At 38.7% G+C, this 15,476-nt stretch overlaps 1 protein-coding gene across 1 annotated transcript; it reads right to left on the minus strand.

Moving 5' to 3' along the window:
- Nucleotides 1-9,722: 9,722 nt before the first annotated feature.
- LOC121329976 (L-lactate dehydrogenase A chain-like) lies at nucleotides 9,723-15,104 on the minus strand. The gene is made up of 8 exons (XM_041276132.1): nucleotides 14,804-15,104; nucleotides 13,726-13,876; nucleotides 13,150-13,264; nucleotides 11,956-12,129; nucleotides 11,210-11,383; nucleotides 10,812-10,929; nucleotides 10,424-10,547; nucleotides 9,723-10,310 (listed from the first exon to the last, which is right to left on the minus strand). Exons 2-8 carry the CDS (start codon nucleotides 13,852-13,854, stop codon nucleotides 10,146-10,148), a joined length of 999 nt encoding a protein of 332 aa, XP_041132066.1. The 5' UTR covers nucleotides 13,855-13,876; nucleotides 14,804-15,104; the 3' UTR covers nucleotides 9,723-10,145.
- Nucleotides 15,105-15,476: the final 372 nt, after the last annotated feature.

Consider the following 15,476-nt stretch of genomic DNA (forward strand, 5'->3'; position numbering starts at 1 on the left):
TCTCTCTGGGCGATGCTTGGTAGACCCATTAAAGGATGTAATTGCTCCTGGATTCAGACACTTTCAGGGTCAAAAGCCATTAATAAGAGGGGAGGGTTATGTAACTGCACTTCAAAGTGATGATCACGACTACTCATCTAATTATCTGTCTCTGTCCAGGATATTGGTTAGTGCAATCTAAAACTATGCATCCTCACTCCTGTAGCAAAACTCAATTCCATATTGCCTGGCAAGCTGGCGGTACAGTCTATAAATTAGCCAACATTTGTCTCCAATAAATCATGTTCTGTTAAGTGCCATCCCAGCGTTTGGATCCAGCTTTTATTAGGGCAAGCCCCAAGTGACAATATTTATTTAGCTCATGCTGAATCTGTGTTTTTTTTTTTTTCTTATCCAGCTTAAAAGATACAGTACTGTTCCACTGCACGGCCAGCACTTTATTTCTTAGCGGTCTGAAATCTCAACACTGTGCTGGAATCATTACTGAAACCCTTGATGGGAATCTGTAAAGCTTTGATCAAAAATAATTCTCAGTCATAAAATGAACACAGCTTTGAACACACTTATAGAGTACAGTACATGATAATCCGACATGGAAACTATGAAACGCTATAAAGACAAATAAATAAAAATATCTAGTTCTCTCTTGCAGTTAAAAATTGCTAACAAGTGTCGTTATCACAATGTGCTACATCTATTTATATGTATTATTTCAGCATATTAATGGAATGAAATTATGACAACATAAAGCAATACAGAGCCAAGGTGCTGAACATCAAATATTCTTCTTCTTCTTCTTCGTCTTTTTCTTCTTCTTATTGTTATTATTATTGTTATTATATGGTAAGATGCTATCTTTATGATCTATTTATCTTTAGTTTACTTGTGTTTTTGTCTCTTCTCAAGTAATTCCACTTTGACCATTACCTCTGTATTCTTTCATACCTTGCTTGATCATGTCGATGGTGGACAGACTGAAGAAGACATGCTGACTGACCTCCTGTGTCACAGCTCAGGCCTCAGTTCACCAGGGAGGAGACACTCAGCACTTCCATTTCTCAGCACAGGGCAGGGGAATCTAATGGCTTGCACTTTACATAATGTGGCTATGATCTAGCTGCGTTATATTAAGCATTCATAAACTGAGAACAGTGTGGCACTTCCCTTTGTCACGGGAGATGAAAGAACACAGAAATACATTTTCATACGCTGATCTAAAACAGTGTAGCACAAATACATTGAATCATTAAATCATTTGTGCATGTTACAAAGTATCTGTTTTTTAGTTTTTAGACAATTACAATTAGCCCAACGGGTTAATCATACGCATGAAAGCAATTGCAAGTACATGCCAGCTACTGGGTTGTATTTCTGATGTATTTGTTAACAGCGAGTATTATGTGACATGTTGAGGGCTGTCTTTACTCACTGTGATTGACTGGACTCTTGAATTATTGAAATTTCAATCCCTTGTACAGAACAACATCTGGCATGCTAATAACTTTGTGAGTTAATTTCGCTCATAGCTTATCCTGCTTCTTACCTCCAGTCAGTTCTGCTGCATTCAAATCAAGCATTTTCCTACCCAGTGCTGATCATTCTTCACCGTTCTTTGCATTTTCACTCCTGTTGACAGCCACCGTTGTTTCGGTCTTATTTTTCAGGAAATCATTTTTTAATGGAAGCTCTGTTAAAGCACTGAATAGAATGGAATAGAACTGGAATGGAAGGATTTAAAAAAAAAAAAATATAGCATTTTTTTAATTGACAAGTATAATTTACCCCTGTAATAGGTGTGTGGACACATGGAGGATTTTTCTGCCAAGATCATATTTTTATATAAGCAGGTAAATATAGAAGCGAAAGGTGCACTTGAATTGCAACAGAAATCAGGGATTGTAATTGAGGTTCTGCATGCACACTGGACCAGGTTTAAATGTAGCTGTTTATTGATTCACTCTCTTTATACCAGACATGGCTTTTTATTAATGAAAGCAGGTGTTCATTAGTGTTAACTAGTAATAGACTTTCCACTAATTACACAGACGTTGGCATTAATATACTTTAATGGAATGTGAGCACCCCAGCACCAATAACATGTAAAGTCCAGATCAATGCTGAAGTTTTCTTGTGGCTTGTGAACTCAAAATGTAACAAGACTTTCCCTACTTTATTTAAATGTGCCACTAACCAGGAAGATCCGCAATTATTTTTCTAACCTTGAATGAATCTTTACGGAAGCTGGCTACTTGTGATTGCACTCTTCATATTTAAGAAACACATTTTTATGGTTCTTCCCTGTCTTATATAGGATGGCATTCATTGTAGGTGTCTGCTGAATAATGGTGGTTAATGCATTTATACCCCTACATAAAACAATTAGACGCCTTTTATTCCCTAAATCCAGACAGCAAGCAAAAGCATAACACTGTGCCCTCATTCTGCATAATTCACACATATAGAACACTCCCACATCATATGAGCAATTTCACTATTTTGCATAAATGGAATCACTTATAATGAGCACACCTATGGATATATATATATAAGCACATTGATTCAATCAAGTATTTTTCCAGGAAGCAACACAACTGTATTTTGTTTTTTTATGAACAATCCTGAAGTCTCATGCAATAGGAAAATGACTTGTGTTTCACTGCAAATGTCTGCATCTTGCCCTGATCATTTCTATTCATCTTCTGTATACTTCAATCTATTGATTAGACGTGTCATTATTTTTTGTCTTCCAAGGGCTTGTCACATTTGCATGTAATTATTTTAGTCTCATCAAAGATTTCAACAGAGAAATTGTTCAGGACCGGTTACCCTTAGTGGTGTCTTTGTGACTCAATAGTTCTTCCGACACATAATGAATCAAATAAAATGTTTGCAGACACAATATAAAGACAAGTATGAATAAAAAATGCATTGCTGTTTGAAGTGTTTAGTTTGAGTTTGACAGTCTTTATAAGTCTCCCAGAGTCTTTTTAACAGTATGATTCAATTCACTTTGTCAACACAGGGATCACATCAAAAACTCAGAGTACGTAAACATGAGTGATACAGATTGCTTGCACTTCTGAGTTAATCCCACTGTTTAATCTCTCCAATAATGCAATGTTAAAGGCAGGCTCATCAGTAATCCATACACACAGGCAGGAGTGGGTCTCAGTTGATCATAAAAATACAGACCTCCTTTAACCCATCCTGTCAACTGAATTCATAGCCCTGGTCAATACTGTGGATCAAATGATCATTTCTTCAACACACATAATCTACTTTGTGGACAAAAAGAAAACTGAACTACCTAAACCCCTTAATGTCAAAATGGGTTCGGACACTTTTTTCTTTTTTAATGCTGTCTAAAAGTCATCAGTTATCATTTGAATGCTGAATATTTTTGAAGATGTGGTTGGATAAGGTGTCTAATCATTTTGCCATAGTAGCCGTGTCTCAGTTGAACGTTGCTGTATATCATACAGCACTGTACACCTGTTGCTAAAGATGCCACAAAAGCCAATGGTGTTGCCAGAATTTAAACCCTGATAGACACCTAAATCAACAACAGTGTGCCTAAATGCTGTCAAAATGATAGCGTGAAAGAACCGATATAGAATTGAAAGGTCACAGCAAGAATATTTCCCCTTGACATGACAGTTGTCCAACAGGATGCATAATACTTTATAGACATGTTTACCAATGGGAGCACAGCCCCAGCGGGAAGCAATGCATGCAAATGCCTTACCAATCTACTTTAAAATGCAAATGTTACTGATGGCTGCACCTTAACTGAACATTCGCAATAACACACAGCGTTGGTGTACCCAAAGTGCTTGCTGACTAGAGGGATACAATAAGCCAGCTGCTGTAAATCTTTACTCATTTAGTCATTAAAGCAAAAGCAATGTACATCACCATCTCTTGTGCCAATCATCGGCCAAGTAGGACAACATCAGTTCTTGCAGATATTTCATTATGTTCTTCATAATTACCGAAGGAACATAATTAAGCTATATACTGCAGAGGTAACATTTCAATTTAAAGGGAAATAATCCATCATCTCCAGTATTTGCTTAAGCGGTCCTATGCTTATTTGTCACCATGTATGTAAATTGCTATAGTAAATGATGAGACGATACCCTAGACTTGAGCTATAGTCACATTTTCCTCTTTTTCTATTGATATCTTAGTTTAACCGTGCATGAAAATCTAAACCGTTTGCTGCAAATGTTGCAGCAATGAGCACACCAATAAAATATAAGACCAGGGTGCTCTAACTTTGTCAACTGTATTGAAATAAACGTACAATTTGTCTCTTCACATTAATGTAACGCACATTGTAAATCTGTTTTCCAAACCCTAATAAAATACGTATTGGTGTCCCATATCGTAAATATAAAAGATGAAGCCAGAAGATAACTGTTTCTGATCCTAACCTTGCATCTGCACTTTACCAATTATCCTTTAATTGCTTTACCCCCTCTGAAATAGAATTGTAATTGAAAACAAAAAACGTACATTCCCCGATGCTCTCCCAGGCATGTACTGTTTGCTTTCTTTTATTCAAATGCAAATTTCCCCTATTATGCCATCAAAGGAGGAAAATAAAATCAAGCAAAATTGAAATGTCAATAGCAATTTCTGGCATGGAGGCAGCTTTAGAAAGTGGCTAGCGTCTGGCAGACAAGGCTTTCGCTTCAGAGAAAAATCAAACTGCTGAATTAGCATAGCTGGGGAGAGAGGTGGCAAAAGACACTGAGGCGAGCTCCTGGGATGTGTGTCCGTCTTGTGATTGTAGTGTTGAAATATCAAAGGAGCCACAAGCTGTAATTGTTTGATGAATTAGGTTTTCAGTGCACATTCGGGAACAGATTGATGGATCAAACCTGAGACTGCCCATGCTCGCTGCAATGCAGTTCTTGCTAGTTGTGCTGCATGAACCAAATACAAATGTTATTTTCTTTGAAAACAACACACGATTCGGCAAGGTGTGAGATATGTAGCCAATGGAAGTGTTTATGGGCAAATGCCGTTGATTTGCTAATATAACAGCATGGTTTCATTCCGTCAGAAATGCAAAGGAATACAATTAGATTGCTGTTTAAATAAAATACAAAGCCATCACCCCTGGCAATGCAAAGCAATATAGATAGCAACTGCTATCAGGAGTGTTCCACTTTAATGCGATGTGGACCTGTAGCCCTAGATCTTAAGGGCTGGACAGGGACACAGTGGCAGCAAGACTGGAATCCCAAGATTCTGACAATTGTGCTCACCATTTACCTTTTCAGAGCTGAGTTCAATCTTGGTTTGGGTCATAAGGGAAACCATTTTAATGATCTAAATCCCCAAAAAGTCAACCACTGACGAGAATAAGTGGCAGACTTTGCAAACGAGTGGGCAGACTGAATAGCAGGTGCAGTCCTTCAGGTCAGGACACAGGTTCATTGTTTGAGCTTTGGGAAATGATCTAGTTATGCAAAGGATATGCAAAATACACAAAAGCGTCACGTTTAAAAAACAGAAAGAGCATACGCAGCCGATGTGTCATGTGTGTTTTTTTAAACTGAGAGTAAAACCAGGAGTGGATCACACTGTTATGCAATGGGAGTCTTATTTTCATTCCTGGAGTGCCCCCTATCGATTTTCTGTGTCACCTAATCTTTCTAGATTTCTTTCTATTACTTTTTTTTTTGCCATTGTTAACATAGTTATTTTCATTTTTTCATCAATCTGATGCCTAGATATGTTTTCCTAGATCATCTGTGGATATCAAGGCAGCTTAATGAATCCATCTGATCTTTGTATACCTCTGTACCATAGTATTTACGCAAAGCACAATTATTACTCTGACCCTAGCATCAACCAAATCACGATTACAGATAATTGCCTAATTAATTGCCCTGTAATTCCTGTTAGCTAGTGCCTCATTATTATAAAATGTGACCCACCTGTGCTATAGTTTGTTAGACTGATGGCAGAAATGCATGAACATTCATATCCAGGAAACAACTGGGATTCAAATGTCAGGCAATCACTGGGGTTTCTCAGCAAGAAGCCAGAGTGCCAAAAACAAAACATCTTCATTGTGCAGCATCGCTATAAAACATCTGGATTGTGCAGCATTGCTATAAAACATCTGCATTGTGCAGCATCGCTATAACACATCTGCATTGTGCAGCATCGCTATATAACAAACATGCACCGATTTGTTGTGAAAGCAGGAGACAGCATGTTGTTGGGACAGATCCTCACAAAGTTTTCACACCTTCCCTTTGTATACTGATCAACTGCAAGACAGGAACATGACATTTAAGGTTTCACTGTAAAGAATGAAACTGAACCTGTGAAGTTGTATAAATCAAACAATAAAATAGGTTCTATCTTGGCATCCAGTGTTCTGTCCTATCTGTTCTTTTGAATTTGTACAGTCATATTCAGCTGGATTCACAGATACTCAATTAGCATTTATCTCTGACTCCCTAATGTAAGCTCAGGTATCCAGTCTGAGATTAGTACTAATTGGGGACTGTGAAACTATATGATTAGGTATTACTAGGATTTTAGACTTTGTAGAAGTTTGTTGTCCTGCGTAAAATGTTTTTAACTACATTTGCTTATATATATATATATATATATATATATATATATATATATATATATATATATATATATATATATATATAATATACATATGATGTTACCTACAAAAGTAAAAGATTACAGTTACAGCTGGTGGATTAGAATGCTTCATTATTAGCCACCAATATGTAATTGTTAGCACTGGTTTGGAATGTTCTAGAATATTGTAACACTACAGTATCTACACATGTCCAGCACATGGAAACTGGACTTTGTTGGTCCCGCTTACAAAGTAATAAATCAGCTAAGTAAATTAATCTGTATACCTGCCTTGGGAAATAAGAATTGTAATTGCTGTTAGCATAACTGGTTGCATTGTTCTAGTGTAACCTACTGTATGTAAGCTGAATACTTTCTTGCATATGAAATCAGCCAGGCATTAAATGGTAAAAAAATTTTAAAGCGTGATTTAAAAAAAAAAAAAATCCTAAAAGATGCGTGTCTTCAATTTAAAAGTACCCATTTCTCGCTCCAATGTATTATAACTCAGAAACACAGCTAGAAGCAGTGGAGAAGAACATACTGTGCTACAATAGGTCATTTGCCAGTTAATGTCATTGTCAAGAAATGGACCTCCATATTTACAATAGTGTTTTTTTTTCCTTTCATTCTCATTGGGAGACATTTATTTACACTGTACCTGCAGTGATCCAGGCAAAGAGCAGCTGGAGCTAGTGTAGCTGCAAGTGTCTACAGAGCCAGAGCCTGGCAGAGGCTCTTACCCACTGTGAGCCTACAGAAACATAACCAGATGCTGGCTTTCACCTGAGACATTGACAGGATGCAACTACACGTTTCCTCCCTGGAGAGAGCAGAAAAGCCACGCCGTGAACAGCACAGAACTACAAGCCTGTCCCATCTCTACAGCAGTTAGGACCCCCGTTAACAACCATCTGATTCAGAAGGTCAGTATAATACACACACCCTATGGGGCCAGTGAACAGTAGCCATTTTCAAACTCTTCCTCTATTAGTCATATATTTCCTTTTATGCTGGAGATTCCAACAAGGTAACATGCAGAATCACTGCTGTAGGGTCATTCCAGCTCAAGTGGACAATTGGTTCAATGACCACTTGCATCAATGGCTTGCATCATCAACTATTATTTTTTGTAGATTGCCATTATCCGTGAGCAGAGCATGAGTTACACACCTCATAACATGTACCCTGGAAGCTTTACTTTCATCACAAGCTTCTTTCCTCAAAATCTGGTCCACTCGAGCTGGAATTACCTAGTCTGCTTATAAATCCCTTAGGGCACTAAATAATGTTCTTTGGAGACAGTTGGTCTTTATATATGCATTATTTATTAACTGTTAAACACAGTATATATAGTTGTGCTCTGAATAGTCCCGTGCAGACACAGCCCAGAGTTCTTTGCATTTATGTCATTATGTGCAAACACAGATGCGGTAAAGTTGTTCCCGTGGAGTGGGATTGTCAATTAGTGAGAGGTGTGTAGCAGACAGAGTGCTGGATTGAATCTCAATGTAGCGTGGCTCATCTGGGCCTCAGTAAAGGTCTGTACTGGATGACTAACTTATTATTTCAGTACTTCCTGCGGTGGTTTGTCATTCATCTGCATAATCACAGTCATCTCCAATAAAAGAAGCAAAGTGGTGGTCCTGTTTAATAATTCCTTGACAGCCAACACCAGATATAGGGGGATGCAAGGATAGGCAATGTAAAACACACACCTTGTTTTATTAATGTTACTATGCACTTCTGTACACCACCTCACAAACAAACCCATTCTTCTCACTCTTGCCAAATTAAACACAAATATTGCCATCTACTCCAAAGCAGCAAGCTGAGCTAACACTAGCCCTGCTGTGGAATACAATGCAATCCTACAGTCAAATACAACGGAGACCTCCTTGGCTCGTTACATTTCAAGATCTGCATTCAGTACCTGAATAAGAAATAAAATCTCCACTTCAGATAGTTTCACCTACTTATTCATTCAAACTGATAGACATTTACTGAGATTTAAAACTGAACTGGAATTGTCCTGTTCCTGTTCTGTTCATCATACACACACACACACACACACACACACACACACACCCAGTTCACCAAAACATATAAGACAACTGCGCCACCTGCTGGCCAGTAGCAGAATTTGAATCCAGTAAATAATACGGGCATTAAGTGAATTTGTCTTCTTTATAGAAGCATGCTGGTTTCCTTATACGTAGCAGATCATGCACTCCCATTGTTTTATAAAGGTCTGCCTCACTCTCCATCTCCACTAATAAGGAGTCTCTTCTTCCTTTCCTCTCAGAGAATCTCTCCTCATCACCACTGTACATTTAAAACAGGAGAACAGCAAACTCAGCATGTCCACAACTCTTACCACCTGGCACCATGCAAGGTTAAGCAAAGCTGTTTGCATGCCTTACTTTGTAGAACCTTCCCTCTGCAAGTAGTTTATTATAAATGGATGGGTATTGCATGCTATGTGTCTGGCCTTTAGTGAAACTGAATTGGGAACCTGCATCCCCACTACTTCTATTATATTAGTGTCATGGCAACCCCAATAATGTTTAGTCCCACCTTTGTTAGTCTAAAGCAACTCTCAACATTATGTAGTACTGTAATACTACAGTAAATCACTGTTAAATGAATTAGTCTTGCATGCAGTACATCAGCTCGACAGTTTATTATATATTAACCCCCCCCCAAAAGCAGAAGCAGCTGTACACAGAGCCACTAATGGAGAAAGTAGACTAAGGCTGGCCATTAATGATCCCCACTGGGCACACGTCACTCTGTGCAAGTTCCTGGTGGATTACCAAGATTTACTCAATAGATTCTAATACAGGGGTGATGCCCAAGTAAGACATGCAAAATTAGATGCAATAAAAATAAAAAAGGGCTGGTCTGTCAACACTGCCACCTGCTGGACACAAAAGGACATTTAACATACCAGAAGTACTAAACAATGCTGCCATCTGCTGGTAAATCTGTAGCAACTGGTTCATGTTGTACCTGGTAGAACTACTGCAGGTAAGGATTTAAAAGCCACACATCATGAAATATCACATTTAAATGAGACTTAAAGGCACAGTACAAGCATATTACTGCTGAATAGTATTTAATATTTGTTTTCGAAAGATGTCAGTACAAATCAGACTATTACCCTACAGCTTTTCTGCAGTCATTCATTTAACCACACAGTTAAAGCTCAAGCACATTCACAATAATCCCCAGTGGCAATCAAGCAGCGAATAGAGAACATGCACAAGTCTCAGGTCTTACAAGCTATAGTGAACACCTTTACATCTGTAGCTAAAGGATCCTCTATCAACTGGCTTTGAGAATTTAAATATCGAGACTTTAGTAGTAGCATCTTTGGATTACCTAGTTCTGTTTTAGTATCGCTTTACAACATTTATCTAACAAGCAGACAAGCACAGAATTAAAGAACGGGCTTACAAGCCCTTTCTTAGCATGGCCTCAAACACTAAACTATGCAGCAAGCTTTCTATCCCACAGTTCGTTCACAATTTGAGCTCTTTCTGGACGGCCCAGAGGGTCTCGCTGCTTTTCTTCAGGCGGGCGGTCTCACTTTCTTTCAGTGGCTGTTTCAAGACACCACAGACCCCAGACGAACCCAGGACACAGGGGAGACTCAAGAAAACATCTTCTTTGATTCCATGCATGTCCTGAAAAAAAAAAGCAGCTTTTTTTTAGCAGCACATCAACAAGATTAAACACACTGGCGTTCAAGCCCGCGTGCCATTGCAGAAATACTGAACTGTGTGGAGGAATCCTCTACCTTGATGAGGCAAGATACTGGGTGGACAATCCGGAGGTTCTTCAAGATTGACTGGGCAAGACTGGACACACTCAGCCCAATGGCCCAAGAGGTGTATCCCTTCAGCTTGATCACTTCATAAGCACTGTGAAGGACAGAAAACACAAGACATTATATATTCAAGCCAATACCCTAGTCTGGGGATATTACATTCACCCAAGCACTAATTAGACATCGCCGCGACCTCTTCCAGACATGTAAAGTGACCTGTGTAGCAGAAACATGCATTACGCATGAACACACAACTAAAGCAATTACCAAAGACTGCAGACTGGTTTTGGTCAGGAATGATCTGGTAATTCTCAGGTCAAAAAGACACAAAAAGTAAGTTTTATTTACAGCTCCATACCTTTCCACGACTTGCTTGTGAACGTTTTTCCATTCTTCAGGGTCCATCCCTGTATCCAGGTTAGGGTTCAGAGACTGGAGACTAACTCCAGCCACATTGGTTCCACTCCAGACTGGGACTGTTGACAAAACCAAGTTGAAATCAGAGTTCCTTTCAGACCTCACGAAGACCAAACATAACAGAAGACTGATTATTCTCTTGTATTTAACTTGTGTTTATCTACATGTCACACAAAGTGAAATCTGTATACACACACACACACACACAGCTATGAAAAAAAAAAAGAAAACTGGATACACATCTCAAAATGATCAAAAACAGTAGGCGAGGCTAATCAAACAATCTTTTGGCGACACTGAACCAACCAAAAGAAAAAACTGCGGCTACACCACACACACCACTTGAGTCCCCATGTTCCCCGATGATGTATCCATGGACGCTGGTGGAGTTGATCTTCAGCTTCTCCCCAATCAGGAAGCGGAACCTGGCAGAGTCCAGATTGGTGCCGCTGCCCAAGACGCGGTGGCTGGGGAATCCACTCAGCTTCCAAGCCACGTAGGTCAGGATGTCCACTAGAGCAGCAACAAGAAAGGCAAAAGACTTTGAAGAGATGCCCAGTTTTTACCTACTGTACCTCATTCGTTTAGCAACACAATTCAATAGAAATAGAAAGTCTAACCTAAACCAAAATTAATTTAATTCTGGAAAGCAGACACCTCTTCAGTCATTAGTGCTCATGCATATTTATCAAAATAGCAATTATTTTATATTGTTCACTGGGCTGCTTGAGATGACAATTTCTGATTTATACACTACATAGATCATAGAATGATGTAACAGACACAGCGATATTTCGAATTACTTCAATAGGCACCTGCTCAATAATCAAATGCATTCCGCACCTGTAAGCTGTAAAATACACAACAGTTAAACTATTCGCTTTACAGTAAACACCCGGAGGATCTATTCTAGTCAAAAAGAGAGTGAACAGACTGGCCAACCCAGTTCTCCTTTAATGAAAGTGATTTCCAATGTGAATTAAACTCTCCCCATTTAACATTTAAGCCATTTTAAAAAAATTACTAAGCTTTACAAAATGATCACTCTCTCCACACTTAAATGGCCATGTGTTACCATCACTTACCTGGATTGGAAACAACAAGGAGGATGGCATCTGGACTGTACTTGGCCAGGTTCGGGATGATGTGCTTAAAAACTTCAACATTCCTCTGCACCAGGTTCAGGCGACTCTCCCCTTCCTTTTGACGAACACCAGCCGTGATGACACACAGCTTGGAATTTGCTGTATCTGAATAGTCTGCAAAATACAGAACACAGGCCTTTAAAACAAACAACCTCAAGACCTTGGAGTGTCGTCAGCTCAGCAAAGTGAAAGCTACAGGCCTGGAAAAATGTATTCCCAACAAAAACACACACCCAATAAAAAAAAGATCTTCCGTGGGATCCCTGTAAACAACTGGTTTGTTTACAAACATCTAAAAAAAAGGGGGGAAAAAAATGGACTTCAAAATTACGTTACTCATACTTTCAAGCATGCCTTCATGTGAAAAGCAGGTTTCAACATAAACCCTTTCAGTATAGCATGACTACCCCACCCCCTTACATTACAACACCTATAGTTGTACTTCCGGGTGATCAAGTTCACTTGGGAAATGTTTTTTTTTCCACTCAGTGCTTTTTGTCTTCCTTACACTCGGCCCTGGCTGTAATTAACCTGGTTTCCACCAGGTGGATGGTGTGTGCAGGAACAGCCTTTACAACCAAGGCATCACGTCATAGATTTTCCTTACACTAGACCGGAGGAGACAGGGGCCCCTTGCAGGTGAAGTACTATGGGACATTATGGCATGCTTCATACTGCACCCAGGTGTGTGCGACAACAGGGAGACCTCAAAACCATGTGTTCTCCCAATACAAATTAGACACTACTATTATTCAAACACTATTATACTCTGCTTCCACTAACTGATACATAATTCAGTCATAAAGTTCATATATGCAAAAAAACTTGAATGCTTGTTTGTAAATGTTAGAGGTGTTTGGGTAAAAAACCTGGAATATTCACATGCAGAACAGGGTACGTGTCTCTATTGCACAAGACAGTTGAGGTATAGTGAAATAGTGACTCAGCTTCCTGGTAAAAACCAACTGATTTAACATTAGGCTTGATTTTCCTTTTTGAGTGGCTTTTGCAAGACAAGTTTCGTAAGAAACATGCAAGATTTTTTTTTTTTTTAATTATCTATATTTCTATCATATTAATGTCAGTATATGGATTAATTGCTAGTTTAAACATGTTTTTTTCTCCCCAACGTACCTTTAGCAGCTGTTATAGTGCTCTTCAGAAAGAGGCTGCCATGCTGCAAATCCATAACTTCACCCTTCAGTTTGTCCTCCATCACATCAATCAAAGTAACATCATCAGCAATATTCTACAAAATAAACATGAACAGAGAGACTTTTTTTTAATTAAAAGACCAACTGGATAATTATTGTTTCCAGGGATCACAATGTATTTTACTAGAGCTGTTTCAGACTCTGTTTTACTGAGCTTTTTCTATTCATGAGACAGATCATTCAAATCACTTTTGAAATGTTGTAGTCAGAAAGAGCTTGTTCTCAGCGGCAATGCATTTAACAATTCTGAAATACATCTGGAAGCCAAGATACAGTTGTTGGACAAAATATGACATATATATTTTACCTTTTTCTTGGTATATACACAGTTATACCAATAAAAATATATTCTCTAAATTACCTATATAAATGGCAAATAAAGATGTGCAACATACACTCCCTGTTACCCGAGTCAACAAGGCCACTTTATGCCCAAGATGCTTGGTGATATTACCACGATTACAGAACACAAGGGGGGAGTATTTTACAAACTTACCGCCTGCAGAATGCTGATGGCGCAGGCCATCCCCACCTGTCCCACACCTACAATAGTGACCTTTGACCTGGCCACAACAGGCTCTCCAGGATTAACTTCCTGGATCAGTTTGTCCTTTACAGTTGCCATGGTGTTGTAAATACTATTTTGCCTGAAAAATCAACAACAACAAAAAAGTAAATTCACCACCTTAGGAGTTTTGCTGATATAAAGCAATATTCTAAAATCTATTTCCTCTTATTAGCACTGGCTCCATTTTATTTGCTGGAGATAATTTGGTTTTTGAACTTCCCTATAATTTGGAATATGTTGATATTTTACAAAAGACAATGCTACAAATAAAAACAAAATGTAAAAAACTAGCAAGCCAACACCCCAAGTGATCCACATGACGTTTCTTCGCGATCAGAAACTTTTTGAAATGTGTTTATTTTATTTATTGTATAAATATTGTACTTAAAAATTAGCATCTTTCATTAACATATAAAACACAAGAAAGCCAACAAGATCAAACTAGAAGGGGGGCATTAACAATGCTGCTAATGCTAACAGATCGTTTGCAGAAGGGATTATAAAACATTTATTAGCACACCTTTAACATAAACACGTAGGATAACATAACTACCAATTACAAAATGGGTAACCTCGATCTGACTATTTTTATTAGCAATTTAAGTGTCTGATACCAACACCAAAATCATTACTGTACTGATGCGTTCATTCTGCCTAGCATATTTATGTGGTGACTGACTTAGTTGACCTCAATTCCAGACCAGGATGCATACACTCCCACTGAATTTGATTCGGCTGCAAAGGTAATGCAAGATGACGGTAGACATTATTAGGTAAATATTTGCTGACACTTTCGCCCTCAAGCAACATCAATGAATATGCCAGTTAGGAAATGCAACGGCAGAAAACGTCGAATAATTACTAACGGATCAATAACACAAATGCAATTATATTTCGTAAAACACATACTTACCAAAAGATAGTTACAAAAGTTACATTTCGAATAGATTTTAAACAAGGTATTTTTAACCCCGTTACTTTTTAATAAATGTGTGCATCTACTCACAAGTGTCTTTTCCAGCGATCGCAGATCGGACTACACAGACGGTGTTTCGATGTTTTCTTGTCAATGAAAAGGGAAAGGGTTTTGTTTTATGATTCCCCAGCTACGCCACGCCCCAAAGCTGATAACTGCGCAGCTTTGAACTCCATAGAGGCACAGCATTACGCCGTGCTATAGAGCAAAGGTCTCGCTTCCAAACCCAAAACCTCACATTAAATGACGCATGCCAATGTTAAAAGCAGATTGCGCAAGATCCGATGTACTTGTTGCTTCATTTTGGACACTTAAAGGTAGAGCATCACATTTGAAAGCATAACAGCATTCTGGTTTCCACCCTCGCGTCGTGAAGTTTGATGCGCTATTTGTTAGTGTATTTACGCAGACAGGATACAGAGTAGCTCAACTTGCACAAATGCCGTATTTAGGACCTATCTCCCAGACATCTCTAGCTTTTCACCCGTATTCTATTGTTAAAACCCCCTTTTATCAGCAAACCTTTAAAAATTCTACAAAATTGATGGCCGTTGTGTGGTTACTGCAATCGCAGTCTGTACTAAGGAGGGTTTAGGACCCAGGGGAGCTTTGTGGCGTTCAGAAACTCCCTGTAGAGCAAACAAAAGATAAGTTATCAAAAATGGAATCTTGAGTTGAGATGCAATCAAGGGTCAGTTGAGGG

This window comes from Polyodon spathula, chromosome 17, assembly GCF_017654505.1.
Source record: "Polyodon spathula isolate WHYD16114869_AA chromosome 17, ASM1765450v1, whole genome shotgun sequence".
Taxonomy (NCBI): domain Eukaryota; kingdom Metazoa; phylum Chordata; class Actinopteri; order Acipenseriformes; family Polyodontidae; genus Polyodon; species Polyodon spathula.

Bases quoted from the DNA above. Each gene is read 5' to 3' on its own strand.
- LOC121329976 (XM_041276132.1), bottom strand. From the start codon at position 13,854: ATGGCAACTGTAAAGGACAAACTGATCCAGGAAGTTAATCCTGGAGAG. The intron at 12,130-13,149 runs GTACGTTGGGGA...TGTATTTTGCAG, and splicing joins CACTATAACAGCTGCTAAAG to ACTATTCAGATACAGCAAAT. The intron at 11,384-11,955 runs GTAAGTGATGGT...TTGCTGCTCTAG, and splicing joins CCTTGTTGTTTCCAATCCAG to TGGACATCCTGACCTACGTG.